This window comes from Pongo abelii, chromosome 9 (genome assembly GCF_028885655.2).
Source record: "Pongo abelii isolate AG06213 chromosome 9, NHGRI_mPonAbe1-v2.0_pri, whole genome shotgun sequence".
Classification (NCBI taxonomy): domain Eukaryota; kingdom Metazoa; phylum Chordata; class Mammalia; order Primates; family Hominidae; genus Pongo; species Pongo abelii.
In genome coordinates, this window is record NC_071994.2 from 105149346 (window position 1) to 105170714 (window position 21369).

The 21369-nt window shown below is 42.6% G+C and overlaps 1 protein-coding gene across 12 annotated transcripts in view; it reads left to right on the forward strand.

Moving 5' to 3' along the window:
• The first annotated feature begins 2885 nt into the window (after nt 1-2885).
• YAP1 (Yes1 associated transcriptional regulator) overlaps nt 2886-21369 on the forward strand; it is a 125152-nt gene continuing 106668 nt past the window's right edge. For 9 of the 12 annotated variants that reach the window (XM_024255120.3, XM_024255115.3, XM_024255119.3 and 6 more), the window contains exons 1-2: nt 2983-3344; nt 6332-6582. In XM_024255120.3, coding sequence (XP_024110888.1) covers nt 3024-3344; nt 6332-6582 — 572 coding nt within the window. In that variant the 5' untranslated portion in view covers nt 2983-3023. Of the gene's footprint in view, nt 3345-6331; nt 6583-21369 lie in introns of all 12 variants that reach the window. The other 3 variants (XM_024255114.3, XM_024255118.3, XM_024255116.3) reach the window with 1 other exon arrangement.

Consider the following 21369-nt stretch of genomic DNA (forward strand, 5'->3'; position numbering starts at 1 on the left):
CGAGGAATAGTAAGTTACAAAATCTTGGTTGATGATACAGAAGTGCTTACAGAACATAGGCCCTCCAAAGACCCTTTCACTCCAGTTATCAAAGTAATTTTGTCCTCAGTTTAATGGCAGGTGAAACAATATTGAACAAAGCATCCTCTGCTGTATCTGAAGTCCTCTAGTTAGTGTTCATAGTAGTAAATGCTCTAGTAAAGGGACAGCTTCCATTCCAATCCCAGGTTTTCAATCACTTTGGTTCTTTTTTTGAGACAGAGTCTCGCTGTGTTGCCCAGGCTGGAGTGCAGTGGTGTGATCTCAGCTTACTGCAACCTCCACCTCCTGGGTTCAAGTGATTCTCATGCCTCAGCCACCTGAGTAGCTGGGACTACAGGAACATGCCACCACACCTGGCTAATTTTTATGTTTTTTTTTTTTTTTTTTTTTTTTTTTTTTTTTTTAAAGAGCCAGGATTTCACCATTTTGGCCAGACTGGTGTCGAACTTCTGACCTCAAGTGATTCCCCTGCCTTGGCCTCCCAAAGTGCTGGCACTACAGGCATGAACCACCCGGCCCACTTTGGTTCCTAAAGTTTTCTTTCAGATAAAGTTTTTAATACATAGTTTCTGCCCAAAGGTTTTGTTTGTGTGGATTGATTATTGGATATGAGAGGAAGGGACTATCAACAGGGGGATATGAGAGGAAGGGACTATCAACAGGGTCCCTGAGACTGTGCTTAGAAAGAGAGGGCTGCTGCAAGGAGAGGCTATGTTACTACCTGTGAAATAATCTGTGAATATGGGACAACAATGACAACTGACATTGATGTGGAACTCACTGCACGTCCCAAACTGGGCTAAGTACTTTATATCCATTGGCTCATTTAATGCCCCAACAACTATGAGGTAGGTGTTATTACCCCTGATGCTAATATTAAAGAACAAGAAATAAATAACTTGTCCAAAACCTCACAGCTAGTAAATGGCAGAACTGGGACCTGAACTCAAAACTCTGTAACTCCAGAACCTACAAGTTTGTCGTTAAATGCACTTGACATTTAGGAGTGGGAACAAATCCAAGAACTAGTCATGGGTGTCATTTACTCTGATCCTTTTTTTCAGACAGGAAACTGGGGGTTCAGAGTAGTTGATTGGAATCTTCTGTTAGAATTCTGAGTGTCTGAGGCCTGCTCCTTTGGCCAAGCCCTACCACACCAAGTGATACAGATCCTTCAGAATTCTCCTGGGCATGTTCTGGCTGGAGAAAGAGATTATCTTTTTGCTCACGGACTTTTTCCTTGCTTAATCCTACTCATACCTTTGTTTCACTAGCATTGTAGACAAAATCATTAAAACAAGAAAGCCAGATTTCCTTAGAATGGGCTTGTGCATTTAAAATTAGACCGATGTTGCACAATCCTATGAATATATTTTAAAAAACACTGAATTGCTTAAATATACAAATATGTACAACTATTACAAAAAAGTATGGTATATGAATTGTATCTCAACAAGGATGCTTAAAAAAAAAACCCAGAATGTATGACTTAAAAAACATTTCTATTGTTTTTGAGTGGCTTCCAGAAGGGCTCCTTGTACATCAGGTGCCTGGGGTGACCTCCTTGCCCATTCATTTCTTATTCAGTCCACATTAACGGAGTCCACCCTTGGGCCAGGCACAGGGATAGCAGGGGTAGGGACCGAGCTCCCTGAGGATGAAAGACAGGTACAGAGGAATGAATGCTTGTACCTGAAGAAGCACTGATTTTTTGGGTTGCGGCTTCCAGTGACTATTGCAAATTCGAGTACTAAAAAAGTTGATGTGATTTCACTATTTGGAAAATGTAGTGTTTTTGTTTCTTTTAATAAGTTACACTGAGTCACAGACCTGGTCTCAAAGCTTCAATTACAGTAACCGTTTACCCCTTTCAAGTGAGTTTTTGCATACTAACAGATAAGTGAAACAGAATTACAAAATAAAGTTAATGCTGAAAACAATGGACCTTTATTAACATCAATGCCGGCTCACGGTATCTATTCTAACTCCAATCTATCCTCGCGGCTTTAAGCTCGCACAGGCGCTCCGCTCGGTCAAGCCGGGGTAACGCGAGGAGGAGGAGGTGGGTTCGCACATCCTCTCTCCACTTTTCGGCCTTGGCCTTTTCGCAGGTCCAAGCGAGCTAGAAGCGCCTTTCCCGAGCACGGGCGGGGAAAAGGGGCCGAGCGGAGCGGAAGGACTTCCTGCAGCCAAGGGCGCCCGCGTTCTCCGCAGACACCACAGTTCGGACCCGGATTGGACCCATCGTTTGTGGTTCGCGGGGCAGAATACGGGGCACGCTTCGGGCCCCTGCCCGGCTTAGCGCCCCTGCCCGGCTTAGCGCGGGCGAAGGGCGGACCGGGCCAGGGCGAGTGGGTCACGTGCGGCCGGCAGAGGCGCCGCGGGCCGGGAGTGTGCAGGAATGTAGCAACTTGCAGCGAAAAGTTTTCCTGCGCTGCCGGCCGGGCCGCGGTGCGGGCGGGCGCGCAGAGGAAGGAAGAGCCGAGAGGAGGCGGGGCCGCGGCGGCGCGGGCGGGCGCTTCTCCTAACTTTAGTTTTGGCGTCTGAGGCGAGTTTCTGTCTCAGTCGGGCGCAGCCGCCGCCAGGGAAAAGAAAGGGAGGAAGGAAGGAACAAGAAAAGGAAATAAAGAGAAAGGGGAGGCGGGGAAAGGCAACGAGCCGTCCGGCCTCCGTCAAGGGAGTTGGAGGGAAAAAGTTCTCAGGCGCCGCAGGTCCGAGTCCCTCGCAGCCCCTCCCGAGGCGCAGCCGCCAGACCAGTGGAGCCGGGGCGCAGGGCGGGGGCGGAGGCGCCAGGGCGGGGGATGCGGGGCCGCGGCGCAGCCCCCCGGCCCTGAGAGCGAGGACAGCGCCGCTCCCGCCGCCCAGCGCCGCCCGGCCCGCAGCCGTCGCCGCTTCTCCACCTCGGCCCGTGGAGCCGGGGCGTCCGGGCGTAGCCCTCGCTCGCCTGGGTTACGGGGTGCGCGTCGGGGGAGGCAGAAGCCATGGATCCCGGGCAGCAGCCGCCGCCTCAACCGGCCCCCCAGGGCCAAGGGCAGCCGCCTTCGCAGCCCCCCCAGGGGCAGGGCCCGCCGTCCGGACCCGGGCAGCCGGCACCCGCGGCGACCCAGGCGGCGCCGCAGGCACCCCCCGCCGGGCATCAGATCGTGCACGTCCGCGGGGACTCGGAGACCGACCTGGAGGCGCTCTTCAACGCCGTCATGAACCCCAAGACGGCCAACGTGCCCCAGACCGTGCCCATGAGGCTCCGGAAGCTGCCCGACTCCTTCTTCAAGCCGCCGGAGCCCAAATCCCACTCCCGACAGGTAACCTCGTCGCCCCTCTCCCCGCTTCCCCGTCGGGCGGGCCTCAGACCGGGGGGGCGCTCGGGAGCCGCGGCCGCCAGCTCTGGCCAGGGGAGGGGGGTTGCGGGAACTCTAGCTGGGGTGGGGGGTCTCGAGGCGAAGTGGAGGAACTGGAGTCGTCCGCTCCGCCGCGGTGACCAGCTCCCCACTCCTTCCAGAGTCCGGGGCTGAGATTTGTTTTTCCCTTCTGAGTTTCTCTCTGCGGTTGCAGCCCCGGGGGGCGTGCTTTCCCTCCTTCTTCCTTTCTTTCTTCCCGGGGTTCCCGGGAGGTTGGCGGGAGTGGAGGAGGGGTGGGGAGGAAGGAAGGGGGTGGGGAAAGTCGGGCCTGGGCCGCGGTGGGCTTGCACAATGCGCGCGCCTCCGCGCGCTCCGCACCTTCGCTCCCGCCGCGGCCGGGCTGGGAAAGGGGGAGGGGGGCCTCTGGCATTTGTGTGTGGGTGTGTTGCCAGCGGCGGCCGAGTTTTGTGAATTTGAGCCCTGGGCCCCTTTCCTTTGCGGCCTCTCGGTCCACTTCAGTCTCCTGGGGGAGTCAAATAATTGTTCTCTTGTTTTCCAGTGTTGATTAGAGGTGGGGGTAGAACCGGTCCATTTAGTTTTTTGCTCTTTCTTTCCTTCCCCCCTCCCGTTTCCCCTCCCCCTCCCGTAAGCATTTATTTTCCTCGCGGCTCAGGCGATTTCAGAATACAGGTTTCGGGCTTCCCCTGCCCAGACTTTCCTGGAAGTTGTTTATGGAGTTCTTTAACCTCTGCGCTTCCCTTGTGTCTTGGAACTTGGGCCGGCTTGCTCTTATCAAACTTAGTAGGTCGCGTGTTGGTTTCCCAGTTGTAGACTATTATTTACAGTCGGCTGAAACGCTTTTGAATTAGCCACATCTGTACGTTGCGCAGGAACTGAGTTGCGCTTTACAGTACCGTGGTTTTAACACAAGCCTTTGATAATACACTGCAGGTTGACTCATAGGCGAAGTCCTCCCTAGTTCAACTGTGATTAAAAGTTAATGTTTGGGAAGCGATGACTAATTCCAGGATCGCCATTGCTTTTTAATTCTTATTGCGGATATGAACATGGCTGCTATTCCACATACACAATGTTCGATTATTTTGCCAACTTGATTCAGCATAGAAGTGAAACTATTTATAATGAGTGTTAACATTCCGATAGGTCTCAGTGGATTTGTTTAGTGTAGGGTTCTCTCTTTTTCTTTCTTTTTTATTTCTTTTTCTTCTTTTTTTTTTTTTTTTAAGAACTTGCTTCAGGCTAAACTTCAGCATAGGAACTTTGCCCAAAAGTTAATAGGTTTTCCAAATACTGCAATGTAGTTAGCCCACTCGGGATGTAACTTGAGTGGAAAGAAGAGTTACCGCCGCCACTCCCATACCCTCTCCTATTTGCGGGCCTGTTGTATAGTCTCCTGTCGGAGACCCAAAGGGTTTTGGAACTCAGAAAAACTCACTTAACCTGATGACAAAAACCCGGGTTAAGGAGGAGGAAAGAAGGAAAAACAATTTAGCTGCTTGCCTAAACACTTCAATTTGTCAGAAGTAGACTTAGGTATGCTTTTTTCTCTTACCCCTCGAAGTGGGCTTATGGACTCATTGTGGGTAAATGTATGTTGGCATGCACCCTGCAGACTGCACGGTATGTTTTCAAAGTATAATACACATAGATTGGATCCCCCATTTTGTGGCATCAGCCACAAAGAATTACAACTGGAAAGTGTACTTTTTCTTCTAGTAAATAATTTTTAAAATTTATATCCAGCAGTTCTAAAATTCATAAACTATTATAGTTTTGTTTCTTTTAAATAAGTTTTTAGCTAAGTGTTTTGCATCAGTAAATTCGACTTTTATTTCTGCTAATGATTTCCTAAATCATACCTATTCTGATGGGAAACTCAAAAAGATGTATCACTTTAAGGCATTAATGACTCTACTGAGTCCTTCCAGTTTCCTTACCTTTGTCAATCTAGGAAATTGTAACTTTTTGATAATCAAACTCTAATGCTAATTAAAAACATTTAAAAAAACTATGCAAGATTATGAGTAGTACACATCTAGGTTGTAAATACTATTGTTCACAACACAAACTGGTGACTGTAAGTTCTTTTATATACATCCATTTTTCCGTCATGAAAACTATTTTATAAAGGAGAAAACAGGCATATGGAAGTTAAGATACTTGTTCAGTGTCACACTAGCCAACTTACACTGGAACTCAGATCTTTGGGGTCTGAATGCAGAATTTTTTCTGCTTGTGTAGAGTTGTGGATGTGTGTGAGTTCTTAAGTTAAAATTGGACTGATAACATCTTTATCTTCTACATACAAAGATATAGTTGGGTTTTTTTCATCCTGTTCATTGTAGATGGCTTTTAAGAACATTTGGGCAGTTCAAATTTGTTGCTCTCATTAAAATTTGTGTAATTTGTTATGATTTCTTTATTGATGGCATTTTATCATGGTGGGAATAAATGACAAGGGCTTGTTTTTTCTTGAGCTTGACCTAGAAAAAAAAATTAATTATTTAAAACCTAGTAAAAAATGCATATTCTTTGTGTTGTGTTTATACTTAGAACATTTTAGAACTTGGAAAAACACCCATAACTGCACTGACCTCTTAAAAATTAGGTTTTAAAATTCACTATTATTTTTGGAATGTTTTATTCATTCAGTACTAGTTGCCCTTACATGTCTAGTGTGGAGTAGGTGGAAATTCATTAGATGGACTGCTCATCAATAAAATTACAAATATTTATAAAATTTATATTAAAATTATATAACATTAAAAGTATCTGTTTGAAAACCTGTGTTCTCCAGTGTCGAATATTAAATGTTGAAATTTTCCTTTGGTACTTAGATATTCGGCTGCAATTAAGCGCTGACTGGGAAATTTAAAGGGACTCAGTTGTGTTTTTCTTTTTTAATTTTTCATCTTAATATTCCCTAATAGGCCAGTACTGATGCAGGCACTGCAGGAGCCCTGACTCCACAGCATGTTCGAGCTCATTCCTCTCCAGCTTCTCTGCAGTTGGGAGCTGTTTCTCCTGGGACATTGACCCCCACTGGAGTAGTCTCTGGCCCAGCAGCTACACCCACAGCTCAGCATCTTCGACAGTCTTCTTTTGAGATACCTGATGATGTACCTCTGCCAGCAGGTTGGGAGATGGCAAAGACATCTTCTGGTCAGAGATACTTCTTAAAGTAAGTGAAAATAATGGTGGGAGACAGTTATCTAAGAAAAATATGTATTGGAAAACGCAGTAAAGTCGTGTCAAGATACAGAATATCATTTGTTTTTATGTTTTATTTAATATTTATGTTAAGCTCTGTAGCTCTGTTATATCTTCCATATATATGTTTCAGTTTGGTATGACCTAAATACCTTTGTTAGTATGGGTAATATTTTGAAAGCTTTACTGAGTCTTGGTTCTGAGCCTCTTTATAATCTTTTCTTTTGTGGAAGTTTGGTTATTCTCATTTTGAGCTTGTGCCAAACCTGTTAATTAGCCTAGCACAAAACAGAAAGAATACCATGAAAATTTTCAAATTCTGGGAATTACAGGGCTAGCAGCGTCTTACGAAGTACGTATGGTGCTACTTGTATCTTTTTAAATAAATATTTTATTGGTAGAGAACTACAAAATAAGTAGGGCTTTCTGGGGAGTCTAATTTTACAGTATTTTAAATTGTGAAATGACAAGTACTACAACTGAAGCTTGATGTGGCTGACCAATATTTCCCCCAAAAAATGTAAAGGGAAATATAAATTTTTAGGTTTCATATGCAGTCGCTCAGTGGCAAACTTCTTTCAAGCTAGTAGGTCTTCACAACAGAAACTCTCCTCTCTGGGAAAACAAAAACATGACCATTGGGTTGTTTATTTATTTTATTTTTTTTCAGTCCTTTTGTGTTTAACAAAATGGCAAAATTGCACTAGGCTGAAAAGACCTAAATAGAATTTTCTCTCCTCTAATTTTGAAATTACAGATAAGACCTCAGTTTTTTTCTGGGCTTGTTTGGATCAAGTATATATTGAAATGTTGACTAAAACTAATTATGATAGACTGAAATTGATGTCTTTAAAAAAGCTCACTTAATAGTGTTTAATCAGGTTGAGATAATAAAGTGAAAAACAGTGTAAGTTTTGATTCAGATAGGTCTTGACAGTCTACACCTAAGGCAAATGTAACATTTATTTATCATATTAGATAACACCATTAAGGATGTTTTGTTGTGTGAATCCTAATATGTGTTTTATATTGATTGTCTTCCAGGGTGGGTTGCTACTTTGTAATGTAAGATAGAAAGTTTTGTGACAGACTTACAGAAGAGCAAAGGAAAAGGTTTGATCGTGAAAAGTTCGTAGTTTTTTTTGCCCCCTTTCCTGCAACTTTTTCTTTTCTTTTCTTTTCTTTTTTTTTTAAATTCATTTTCTGGTGTCCCAGTATCCATTTCAAAGGATCAGGTTTCAACCAGAACAGTAAAGGGCCTGAGACTGGAAAGTACACACAAGTCTGGCAAACTCATCTGCATGAGCAAGATCATTTGTTCTCAAGCAGACATCCAAAGTAAATGATTGAAAGAGCTGCTAGCTGTGAAGGATGTGTCTTGAAGGGGAAGGGAGTGGAAACAAACCAGGTTGTTAGGAAGAAAAAGAAAGGCTGCACTTTTTTGAACCTCTCCCTGCTGGGTCACATGCTGACCTGGGGAGATTTTTCAACAGCTTAATAGCCTGCTTGCCTTCTTTCTTTGGTTGATGCTGTGGCTAAAAGTATAAGGTTAAAGAGCAACATTTATGCTCTTCTTCTTAGTTCTTTGTATCTTGTAATAATTGCTTGTAGGTGATACCTGCCTACGATTTCATTATTTTGAATGAATGATCTTTTTTTGAGCTGAAATCAGTATTCTAGATACAGTTGGCCTTCCGTATCTGTGGGTTTAGCATTCGTGGATTCAACCAACCTCTGATTGAAAATATTTGGAAAAAAATTACATCTGTATTGACCAATGTACAAACTTTTTTCCTTGTCATTATTGCCTAAATAATGTAACAACTATTTAGCCTTTACATTGTATTAAGTATTATAAGTAATCTAGAGGTGATATAAAGTATATGGGAGAATATGTATAGGTTATATGCAAATATTATGCCATCTTATATGAAAGACCAGAGCATCTGTGGATTTTAGTACATGTAGGAGGTCCTGGAACCAGTCGTTGACCACAGATGCTAAGGAATGACTATTCATTTTTCAAAGTTTCCAGTGATTCTTTCTTTGTGAAGAAATGTTTCTCTTAAAGGTATTGATATATGTAGCTGGATTAATGAAGGGTATACCTTCCAGCCCCAGTCACCTCAATTCACCCCTGTCAACTATGGGCCTGTAAGGAAGATAAACTAGGCTAAAATAAATAAATCTCAAATCATGTCATAGGAGAAAAGGTTGCAAGGGTAGAGAGAGATTTACCTGGAAAAGGAAAAACTGGGAGGAGGAGAGATAAGACATGATTGTTGTTTCATTGTTTCTGGGGAACTTTTATGTGGGAGTAGGATTCGTCTTACTATATAAGAAATGTGAGGAATTTTGATTCCATGGAAGAATTTTCTTATATAAAACTTTTAAGAACTAGAAGAGTTTTCCTGGGCAGGTAAATCTTGCTCAATAAATGTAGGTAAAATCATGGTTACTTGGTATCTGTCAGGGATTCTACGGAGGCCCCTAAACATTGGATATGGGAAAAGAATGCTGTGGGCTTATAAAATTTTGTATTTTAAAGAGTATGCTTTATGAACCATATGCAATTTGGAGAAAAGTTATGAAATAAGATTATTTCAACTTCTCCAGTTAGCTACTTCCATGATGTTATGGGCTGTATAGTTGTTATAACTTCTTTTTGTGTACTGAACAGATAAATGAGATTAATATCCTAACCATTAGTCAAAGATGATGATAAACTAAGCTTTTGGTGCCAAGTTTCTGTTGTCAAAGTTCATTTTTATCCTAGTTTTGATGTTTTAAAATAAGGCTGTCTTTGTAATCAATATTTATATACTTTCCTCTTGTATCTAAAGAGGAGTGTTGTTGTCATCAGATGTAGAATGAAGATTTAAATTAGTTGCATATTTTACACTTGTTTCCGCAGTGAAACATTTTATTTTAATGCGTCTTTTTAGATATTTGTTGGAACTGACTTTTAAGTTACAAAGTCTATAACTTACTGAGATTTATATTTGGCATGAAGAACCTGACTATAAATGGTCCAGATAGGCAAGACGATGTAATTTGAGAAAAAACTTAGAAATGTTGAGTTAAGAAACAACCCAGTTGTTGCCTTGTGACCATAGATGATTGAGTTTTTGAAGTTAGTTGGCCTATCATCTAGTTTCCAGGCAGCATGATTACTGAAAGATTATAAGCAGGCAATCATTCGTTGTTTTAAAGCCCTCCTTAGGTCAGTGAGATCTTGTGGAGAAGACTTGTACCTTACTTTGGCAAGTGATATGGTGGAAGTATGGTGCTAGCTACATTTATCAGTGGCTTGTTTTCAAGCTCTGGGATGAATGTGAAGTATGTAAACAAGGCTTAGCCATATAATATTTGTTCTACTACATTTACTATTCAAAACTAATTTCTTTACCATTGCATTGAGCTTTCATTTTAAAAGAATTCATTCTCTTTATGACTCTGAGAGTTATTACCTTCTTCAGCTGTCTTTTGGTTTTCCTACAGGAAATAGTTCTTCAAGTAGTTGGTCAACAACTTCCTATTTCTTTATAAGCTGCTGAATAACTTCCTGACTCAGTATTCTATAATATCTCTGGTTTCAAGGAGTGTTTTTACTTGCAAGTTTATTTTATTGACTTTGATGCCTTGTAACTATTACCATGTTCAAAGATACGTGTTCTTATATATAATGTACCATGTAAGACCTTATAATTTGATTTAAGGAATCTGGATCAGTGATTTTAAAAGTTTGTACATTTGCATTGTTTTAATAATGTTCTAATAATTTTTAAAGCACAGTTTTGTTTCATTTCCGTTGTTTATCATTTTCTGAATAACTGGCCACAATGTTTTTAGTCTGCGAAGATTCAAGGTTTTTTGTGGCTGTGATTTGATTAAGTTATATTGAGTAGGTTGGTATACAATTTAAAAAGGATATGTTTTTCAGAGATTTTTGACATTGCATGGCATAAAACTACCCATATTCCTATATTAATTTGCCTTGTAGATGTGATTGATTGCTATACATAGGCTGATTCTTTCTTTTTTCTTCCCTTTTTTTTTTTTTTTTTTTTTTTTTTTGGGGACAGAGTCTTGCTCTGTTGTCCAGGCTGGAGTGCAGAGTACAGTGGCACGATCTCAACTCACTGTAGCCTCTGCCTCCTGGGTTCACGTGATTCTCCTGCCCCATTTCTACAAAAATTAGCCGGGTGTGTTGGCGCACACCTGTAGTCCCAGCTACTCAGGAGACTGAGGCAGGAGAATTGCTTGAACCTGGCAGGTGGAGGCTGCAGTGAGTTGAGATTGCACCACTCCACACCAGCCTGGGCGACAGAGCCAGACTCTGTCTCAAAAAAAAAAAAAAAAGACAACATATACAGTATATGTTTTTATCATATACAGTGTACCTGTTATGTATACAGTGTATCTTCATAATAAAGATTATGCGTTTTTAAAAGGAAGTTTCATGAAGAATAAGGCTATGCTGTTTCTTACTGTATCAAGTATAACCCAGAGTTTCCCTTTAAAACTGAAAAGCTTGTAATTTTGCCATTAAATGTTAAGTTGCACACGTGCACATGTATACACAAACAAAAAACCAGTTCAAATTGCAATCACGAAGTATTTCCCTATTTGAGGGAAGGCCAGTCTCTGCTTGTTTGTCTTGCTGTTGAGGCTGAGTGGAGAGAGAAGATGAAAGTACGCCCTCAGCTCTGGGGGGTGGGGGAGAGCTTACTTCTGCTCAGTGGGTGGGCATCCCAGGGAAGAATGGCACACAGTGCCCCAGTGATTTAGGGAGAAAACCCTGGAGAAACTGTATTCACCAGTGGTAGAAGAAAAACAGTTGGAAGACAGTAGATGTGACAGAGTAAATAGAACATAGAGATTAACATATTCCCTGGGGAAAATAATGGAATTTTTTTTTTTAGTGTGAACTAAGAAAGAAGTTCACTAGAACTTCTTTGCATTATTTAATTAATTTGCAGCATCATTCAAAGAACAGACTATCACTTGGTGTGTTTAAAAAATTATGATTCTTAGTTCTAGAAAGAATTCTAGAACTATCTCTAGAAGTTTAAATGTAGCAGACTCAATTGACTGCAAGATAGTAGGCTAACTTTCTTTTTAAAGTCACATCTAAAAAAAATACCCTTTCCTAAAGCTTTATCTTAGCCATTTAAAAAAACCCAAACATCTAGATAGCATTTAAATAGTTGAAACTTGGAAAAAAAACCCTAGGTTTTTACAACCCTAAGATCAGTCCTCTTTAGTTATGTAGAGAAATATTTTACTTTGTAGTTAGAAAAATAATGTGAATTCACAGCTTAAAATACTCATGCTATCATGACTCTGCATTGCCTTGTACCTTAAGGCTTTGAGGGGAGGTAAACTCTAAACCTTTTTATTGCCAAAATATATATAGAAATTTAGGCTTAGGACCAATCAAAATGAAGTCATTTTAAAAATCAGTTGCTAAGATTTAAGATTATTCAAACTTAATGCTACCCTCTGTAATAGCATAATTTAGCCATTAATTGTGGCTTGAAAGTTTTTAATAATAGCTGAGTAGCATTGTATAAAGGGAGGTCTTAAAGAGCTGTGTCGTTCTATAACTGTGGTTACTAAGTGATGCACTTCTTACAAAAAGGGCTTCTGATTCTAGGATTAATCACAACTTCAAGCCATGAAAGGGACATTGCCGTTTCTATGAAGAAGAATTGCTTCATGGTTCTGGTTGCTCAAGTGCTGTAGCACCAAGTTTCCTGGGAACAAGTACTTGCCACCATGGAAGCACTTTTATTTACGTAGGGCTTGACCCCTTCTAAATGCAAACAAAGAAGTTTGGTTTAAATCACAGCAGTCCTCCCCACCTCCCCTTTAATATTCTAGACAAGGAAAATGGTCAGTATTTAATCCTCATTTTGCTCCTAGCCTGAGAAGAATCATAATTTTTAAACAACCAAGTGATAGTCTGTTGTTTCTTTGAATGATGTTGCAAATTAATAAAATAATGCAAATGGCATCTATTGTTTGGGTTTTCTTCCACCAAATATTTTCAATGCTTTATTTGCACTTAGTGCCATTACTTCATTTGCTGTCAGTTTAATTTGTGTCTCTATCTCTTTATGGGATGTTAGTCACTCGACTATCAAATTCTTCAGCAGGATTCTCAGTTGGGGGTGGGCGAGGGGACATTTTATTAAAAGCTCCTTCCTTTGTCTTCTTGCAATTGATTACTTAACCTAAAGGGAGGAGGAGTTTTGTTTGTTTTTAAAGTAAGGTATTTATTTGGCCAGTAAGTATGTTTAGAGAGTTGATACTTGCATGAAAATTGCTGCAGATTTGATTTGGGATTTGGAGTAAAGATAGTGTGTTTGTTAAAGTGCTACTGTGTGCTTTGACAAAATGGAATGTAGTATAGAAAGTTGCTTGAAATTCAACTTCTCGTATGTCCTGAACTGACTAATAAGAAGCAGGCTTTTGGGATAAAAAGTACATACGCTGCCACCTAGGAGGTGAAGCAAGATGTGGAATTTTTTTTTCCTGTATATGGAAATAGATGTGGGGGTTCTTTTGTTTTATATTTATAAAACAGTCCTCCCTCACTCTCATTCCTTCATGTATGGTAGTCCCTCCCCACCATCCATGAGTTTCCTTTTCAAAGTTTCAGTTACCTGCCATCAAGTGTGGTGTAAAAATATTAAAATGGAGAATTCCAGAAATAATTCATGGCCAGCCGTCGTAGCTCACATCTGTAATCCCAGCACTTTGAGAGGCTGAGGTGGGCGTATCCTTTGAGCCCAGGAGTTCGAGAGCAGCCTGGGCAATGTAGCAAGATCTCGTCTCTACTAAAAATACAAAAAAATTAGCTGGGCATGGTGGCACCTGCCTGTAGTCCCAGCTACTCGGGAAGCTGAGGTGGGAGAATCACCTGAGCCTGGGAAGTCAAGGCTGCAGTGACTGTGCCACTGCACTTCAGCCCAGCCTGGGCAATGGGAGTGAGACCTTGTCTCAAAAAAAAGCCAAAAACAAAAAACCGGTTCATAAGTTTTAAATTGCAGTTGTCTGAGTAGTGTGATGCAGTCCCGCAATCTTGTGCTGTCCAGTCTGGGATGTGAATCCTCTCTTTGGCCAATGCATCCATACTGTCTATGCTACCTCCCACGCCACCACCCCATTGGTCACTTAGTAGCCACCTCAGTTGTCAGATCCAAAGACTGTAGTGTGTATATATATAGGATATAGGGTTTGGTACTATCCGCTGTTTCAAGCATCCGCTGTGGGGCTTGGAACATTTCCCCTGAGGATAAGTGGGGGACTGCTGCCTCTCATTTTAGGCATTTGTTTTAATAAGGTATATGATTTTTTTGTATTTGTTTGGTTTATTTTGAGACAGAGTCTTAACTCTGTCACCCAGACTTGGAGTGCAGTTGCATGATCACTGCTCATAGCAGCTTCTACCTCCCAGGCTTGTGTGATCCTCCCACCTGAGCCTCCTGAGTAGCTGGGACTACAGGCATCCACCACCATGCCTGGCTAATTTTTAAATTTTTTGTAGAGACCAGGTTTTACCATGTTGCCCAGGCTGGTCTCAAACTCCTGGATTCAAGTGAACCTTAGGCATGCACCACCACACCTGGCCAGGCATATGGTTTTTATTATAAAACTAATATTTATTAGAGAGAATCAGAAAATTCAGGAAAAGAGAAAGGGGGCCTGGTGCGGTGGCTCATGCCTGTAATCCTAGCCTTTTGGGAGGCTAAGGCGGGCAGATAACTTGAGGCTAGGAGTTCAAGACCAGCCTTGCCAACAGTAAAAACCGGTCTCTACTAAAAATAGAAGGAAAAAAAATGGGCGCGGTAGCACATGCCTGTAATCCCAGCTACTCCTTTTGGGAGGCTGAGACATGAGAATCGTTTGAGCCTGGGAGGCAGAGGTTGCAGTGAGCCAACATCATGCCACTGCACTACAGCCTGGGCAACAGAGCCAGACTCTGTCTCAAAAAAAAAAAAAAAAAACAGAAGGAAAAAAAAAGAGAAAAGGGAAGGAAGCACCACATTCTACCAATGAGAGGTGTTTGAAGAACCTTGTTTTCATAGCCTGTGTGTAAACGTATATTTTGAAATTTAATTTTTAGGGAAGTAACCTGTACATTGATTTAGAAAATCCCTTAATACTGTAAGGTTTATGAAGAAAAAGAGCGGGCTGGGTATGGTGGCTCATGCCTGTAATCCCAGCACTTCGGGAGGCCAAGGCGGGCGAATCACCTGAGGTCAGGAGTTCGAGACCAGCCTGGCCAACATGGTGAAACCCCATCTCTACTAAAAAATACAAAAATTAGCCAGGCGTGGTGGCAGGCGCCTTAATCCCAGCTACTTGGGAGGCAGAGGCAGGATAATCATTTGAACCTGGGAGGCGGAGGTTGCAGCAGTGAGTCGAGATCGAGCCATTGCACTCCAGCCTGGGAGACAAGAGCAAGACTTCTCTCAAAAAAAAAAAAAAAAAGAAAGAAAGAAAGAAAAAAAGAGCAGTGACCCTCTTTTCTTTATCTCTGGCTTGCAGCTTGCATTCTTCAGAGGCAAGCACTTTCCACTCCTTTTAGGTGTTTTTTCCCCTGGTACTTTTAAAAATTCCATATTTATAAAATGTGTTACATTGCTATTTCTTGAATTTTCATCACCCCTCAAAATCCTTTTCTTAATCCTCCCATTATAATGACTAATTGTTTTGTTAAATATTTTTGCATTATGACAATTCATGTTGTGCCTACAGCAGAGTCATATAATGTACTATGATTTTCTGGAAAATTCTGTATTTCCTTGCCTGGCCAATTGTTAATTGCCGTGATGTTTTGTTTTTATTTCTGTTGCTTTTTGCCCACCTTGGAGGTATCCTTAGAGTCCTTTGTCTTCCTGCTGTGTGCTAGACTTGTTGCTTCAGAGTTGTCATGTTAGGATGTTCCTTGGCTTTCATCCTAGGGAGTTTCTGGATCACTCTTACAGGTTGGGTACCCTATTTTTCTCTTTCTTTATTTGCTCACTCTTTGAGTTTGTTCATCCCCTAGAAATTTGCAGAAGAAAGGGGTACATGGGAGGTAGCTGTGTTGAGATCGCTTGTCTCTAAAACTATCTTTCTCTGTTAACATTTGTGGGCAGTTTGGTTGTAGCATTTAAGGTTATTTTCTCGTGAAATTTTGATGGCATTACTCCGTCTCCCTTTTTTTTTTTTTCTTTTTTTTTTGAGACGGAGTCTCGCTCCGTCACCCAGGCTGGAGTGCAGTGGCTTGATCTCGGCTCACTGCAAGCTCTGCCTCCTGGATTCACGCCATTCTCTGGCCTCAGCCTCCCGAGTGGCTGGGACTACAGGCGCCCACCACCGTGCCCGGCTAATTTTTTGTATTTTTAGTAGAGATGGGGTTTCACCGTGGTCTCGATCTCCTGACCTCGTGATCTGCCCACCTCGGCCTCCCAAAGTGCTGGGATTACAGGCATGAGCCACCATGCCTGGCCACTCCATTTTCTTTTTCTTTTTTTTTTGTTTTTTTGAGATGGAGTCTTGCTTTGTCACCCAGGCTGGAGTGCAGGGGTACGATCTCAGCTCACCGCAACCTCTGGCTCCCGGGTTCAAGTGATTCTCCTGCCTTAGCCTCTCCAGCAGCTGGGATTACAGGCGTGTGCCACCACGCCCCAGCTAATTTTTGTATTTTTAGTAGAGATAGGGTTTCACCATGTTGGCCAGGTTGGTCTCGAACTCCTGACCTCAAGTGATCCGACTGCCTCGGCCTCCCAAAGTGCTGGGATTACAGGCATGAGCCGCTGTGCCCGGCACTCCATTTTCTTCTAGCTTCCAGTTTGCTAATTGAGTGTTTGCTTTCCTTGGGGATTTTAGTATTTTGTTCTTTATATTGGGGGTCAGAAATTTCATGATGTCCGTTGATATGCTCTTTTAAAATTCATTGTAAACAATGCCTGGTCATGTATCAGTTCATGTAAAGAAACTCGGTCTTCAATATGGACGATACCCCTTAAGATTTTGCAGTACAGTTGTCCTAAAGTACAATTTCCAGGACTGTCTTTCAGGCATGGAATCTTTCAGTCCTGGAAAACATTTCTTTTATTAGTTCCCGGGTAATTTCTTCCAGCCTGTTTTATCTGTTCTTTTTTTTTCTGGAATTCTTGCTAGTCAGAATAACTCTTTTAATTTTCTTATCTTATCCCACTATTTTCTTTCACTTAGCATTTTGTTATGTTTTCTGGGAGATCCCTTCAACTTTAACTTTTAATTTTTCTGTTGATTTTGTTTTCTTTTGTTTCTGAGATGATGTGGGGGGTGGTGGCAGTCTCACTCTGCTGCCCAGGCTCGAGGGCAGTGGCGCCATCTCAGCTTACTGCAACCTCTGCCCCTGGAGCTCAAGCCATCCTCCCTCCTCAGTGTCCTAAGCAGCTGGGATCACAGATTGCGCATCACCATGCCTGGCTAAGTATTTGTGTTTTTGGTAGAAATGGGTTTCACCATGTTTCCCATGGTTGGTCTTAAACTTGTGAGCTCAAGTGATCCGCCCGTGTCCACCTTCAAAAGTGCTGGGATTACAGGGATGAGCCACCGTGCCTAGCCAGATTTTTTTTTTTTTTTTTTTTTAGACAAGGTTTTCCTCTGTTGCCCAGGCTGGAATGCAGTGGCATGCTCAGGGCTCACTGCAGCCTCAACTTCTGAACCTCAGGTGATCCACCTGCCTCAGCCTCCCCAAGTAGCTGGGACCGGCTAATTTTTGTGTGTGTATGTTTTGTAGAGACAGGGTTTTACCATGTTGCCCGGACTGGTGTCGAACTCCTGGGCTCAAATGATCCACCCACCTTGGCCTCCCAAAGTGCTGGGTTACAGATGTGAGCTAGTGCGCCTGGCCTGATTTTCTTTTTTCCCAAAAAGCTATTTCTCGTTCTTTTTTTTTTTTTTTTTTTGAGACAGAGCCTCACACTGTTGCCCAGGCTGGAGTGCACTGGCACAATTTCGGCTCACTGCAGCCTCCGCCTCCTGGGTTCAAGTGATTCTCCTGCTTCAGCCTCCCGAGTAGCTGGGATTACAGGCATGCACCACCATGCCTGGCTAATTTTTTTGTATTTTTAGTAGAGTTGGGGATTCACCATGTTAGCCAGGCTGGTCTCGAACTCCTGACCTCAAGTGATCCGCCTACCTCAGCCTCCCAAAGTGCTGGGATTACTGATGTCAGCCATATCACGCCTGGCCTATTTATCATTCTTAATTTATAGTGAGTCTTTTCTGAGCTCATTGTTTGTTATTTTTAATAACATGCTGTTCTTATTTAATGGTTGTAGTAATATAATATCTCCCTTAGGATATTATACTGTTTCTTTTTATATTTTGTGCTGATGCCTTCATTGTCTAGGTAGGCTTCATTGGAGAGTAATACAACAGGAGCCAAGCCCTGAAGTTGCAGGGACCCCTGAATGCCACTGTCTTAGTAATTTCCTCTTTTAGCAGCCACTATCTCTAGCTAAAAGTCTGCCCGTCTGGAGAGCACCAGTGGTGTTGGGGGTTAGGACTGAATACCAGTGTTCTTGGGCTTGACAGTGTAGGGCCTCATCCCTGCTCTCAGCTATGTCATGTGTTTGAATCCAGAGTCTCCAGGTCTATTTCTCTGAAATCTGAAAAATCGATTTCCTCCTTGGGCCGAGCAGAGAGTTATGCAGTAGGTGTTTAAACAGTTGTATGTAAGCTGAATTTTTGTGAATCCAGTTTATAATTACAGGTTGACTATAGGAAGTTGCCAATTTTCTAAGCCCAAAACAGTGACTATTAGCAATTTTTTATGATTTGGTTTAAACTTTACAAAATCACTTTTTACTGAATCCTTGATATGGTTTGGCTGTGTTCCCACTGAAATCTCAATTTGAATTTTATCTCCCAGAATTCCCACATGTTGTGGGACGAACCCAGTGGGAGGTAATTGAATCATGGGGGCTGGTCTTTCCCGTGCTATTCTCGTGATAGTGAATAAGTCTTATGAAATCTAATGGGTTTATCAGGGGTTTCCGCTTTTGCTTCTTCCTCATTTCTCTCTTGCCCCTGCCATGTAAGAAGTGCCTCTCACCTCCCGCCATGATTCTGAGGCCTCCCTAGCCATGTGGAGTTGTAAGTCCAATTCAACCTCTTTTTCTTCCCAGTCTTGGGTATGTCTTTATTAGTAGCATGTATTAGTTCATGCTACTAATACAGTACATGAACTAATACAGTACATTGGTACCAGTAGAGTGGGGCGTTGCTGAAAAATACCCAAAAATGTGGAAGTGACTTTGGAACTGGGTAACAGAGGTTGGAACAGTTTGGAAGACTCAGAAGAAGACAAGAAAATGTGGGAAAGTTTGGAACTTCCTAGAGACTTCTTGAATGGCTTTGACAAAAATGCTGATAGTGATGTGAACAGTCCAGGCTGAGGTGGTCTCAGATGGAAATGAGGAACTTCTTGGGAACTGGAGCAGAGGTGACTCTTGTTACGTTTTAGCAAAGGGACTGGTGGCAGTTTGCCCTTGCCCTAGAGATTTGTGGAACTTTGAACTTGAAAGAGATGATGTAGGTATCTGGCTGAAGAAATTTCTAAGCAGCAAAGCATTCAAAAGGTGACTTGGGTGCTGTTAAAAGCATTTAGTTTTATAAAGGAAGCAGAGCATAAAAGTTCAGAAAATTTGCAGCGTGACAATGCAGTAGAAAGTAAAAACCCATTTTTTGAGGAGGAATTCAGGCCAGTTGCAGAAATTTGCATAAGTAGCAAGGAGCCTAATGTTAATCCCCAAGACCAAGGGGAAGATGTCTCCAGGCCATGTCAGAGACCTTCATGTCAGCCCATCCCATCACAGGCCTGGAGGCCCAGGAGGATATGGTTTTGTAGGCTGGGCCCAGGGTCCCTGTGCTGTGTGCAGTCTAGGGACTTGGTGCCCTATGTCTCAGCCACTGCAGCTGTGGCTGAAAGGGGCCAACGTACGGCTCAGGCTGTGGCTTCAGAGGGTGGAAGCCCCAAGCCTTGGCAGCTTCCACTTGGTGTTGAGTGTGCAGTTGCACAGAAGTCAAGAATTCAGGTTTGGGAACCTCTGCGTAGATTTCAGATGCATGGAAATGCCTGGATGTGTGGGCAAAAGTTGGCTGCAGGGTGGGGCCCTGATGGAGAACCTCTGCTAGGGCAGTGCAGAAGGGAATTGTGGAGTTGGAGCCCCCACACAGAGTCCCCACTGGGGCACTGCCTAGTGGAGCTGTGAGAAGAGGGCCACCATCTTCCAGACCCCAGAATGGTAGATCCACCGACAGCTTGCATCGTGCTCCTGGAAAAGCTGCAGACACTCAGTGCCAGCCTGTGAAAGCAGCCGGGAGGGAGGCTGTACCCTGTAAAACCACAGGGGTGGAGCTGCCCAAGACCGTGGGAATCTATCTTTTGTATCATTGAGACCTGGAGTCACAGGAGATCATTTTGGAGCTTTAAAATGTGACTGTCCCACTGAATTTCGGACTCGCATGGGCCCTGTAACCCCTTTGTTTTGGCCAATTTCTTCCATTCAGAATGGCTGTATTTACCCAGTACCTGTACCCACATTGTATCTAGGAAGTAACTAGCTTGCTTTTGATTTTACAGGCCCATAGGTGGAAGGGATTTGCCTAGTCTCAGATGAGACTTTGGACTGTGGACTTTTGGGTTAATGCTGAAATGAGTTAAGACTTTGGGGGAACTGTTCGGAAGGCATGATTGGTTTTGAAATATGAGGACATGAGATTTGGAGGGGCCAACGGCAGCATGATATGATTTGGCTGTGTCCCCCCTGAAATCTCAACTTGAGCTGTATCTCCAAGAATTCCCATGTGTTATGGGAGGGACCCAGGGGGAGGTAATTGAATCATGGGGTCTAGTCTTTCCTGTGCTATTCTCATGATAATGAATAAGTCTCACGAGATCTGATGGGTTTATTAGGGGTTTCCACTTTTGCTTCTTCCACATTTCTCTCTTGCCACTGCCATGTAAGAAGTGCCTCTCACTTTCCACCATGATTCTGAGGCCTCCCCAGCCATGTGGAACTGTAAGTCCAATTAAACCTCTTTTTCTTCCCAGTCTCAGGTATATTTTTATCAGCATTGTGAAAATGAACTAATACAATCCTTAAGTGCTTTTAACAAGCAAATGCTTACTTCAGTTATATTTGTCCTTATCAGTATCAGTTTTGCTAGCTTACCTTTTTGCATGTTAGATTTTCTTAAAGGGAGAATTATAGATGTGACACGAGAGTGGTTAGCATTGAATGGACAGTCTAAGAATTTTGTTCAGAAGGTTTGGATTCTGGTCAGAGAGCCTGGAGACATAATTCCTATTCTTATATATGATAAGGGAGGTAGTCCTATGTGTTCGTATGCCATTTCCAAGTTCTTTGTCTAGTTAATATGCACAGCTTTAAAAATTAGGGCTTTAAAGTAAAACAGCCTTATAGAATTATTGGCCTCTCTCTCTCTTCCTTTGTCTCTCCCTCTCTTCTTTTTTACCTCCCTCCCTCCCTCTCTGCTTCCCTCTCCCCAAACCCTGTGTCCCCTCCCCAGTCTCCTGACACTGTCTCTTTCTTTCTCTCATCAGTATAGATGGTGGTAGGAAAAATGTTTATATATATCTAAATTTATTAGTAATTGTAAATATGCAGTATACTGCATAGGTTAACCCTGAGATGTATTTAACTGAGTTTTATCTCAGTTTCTCCCTGGCAAGTGGTGCTCA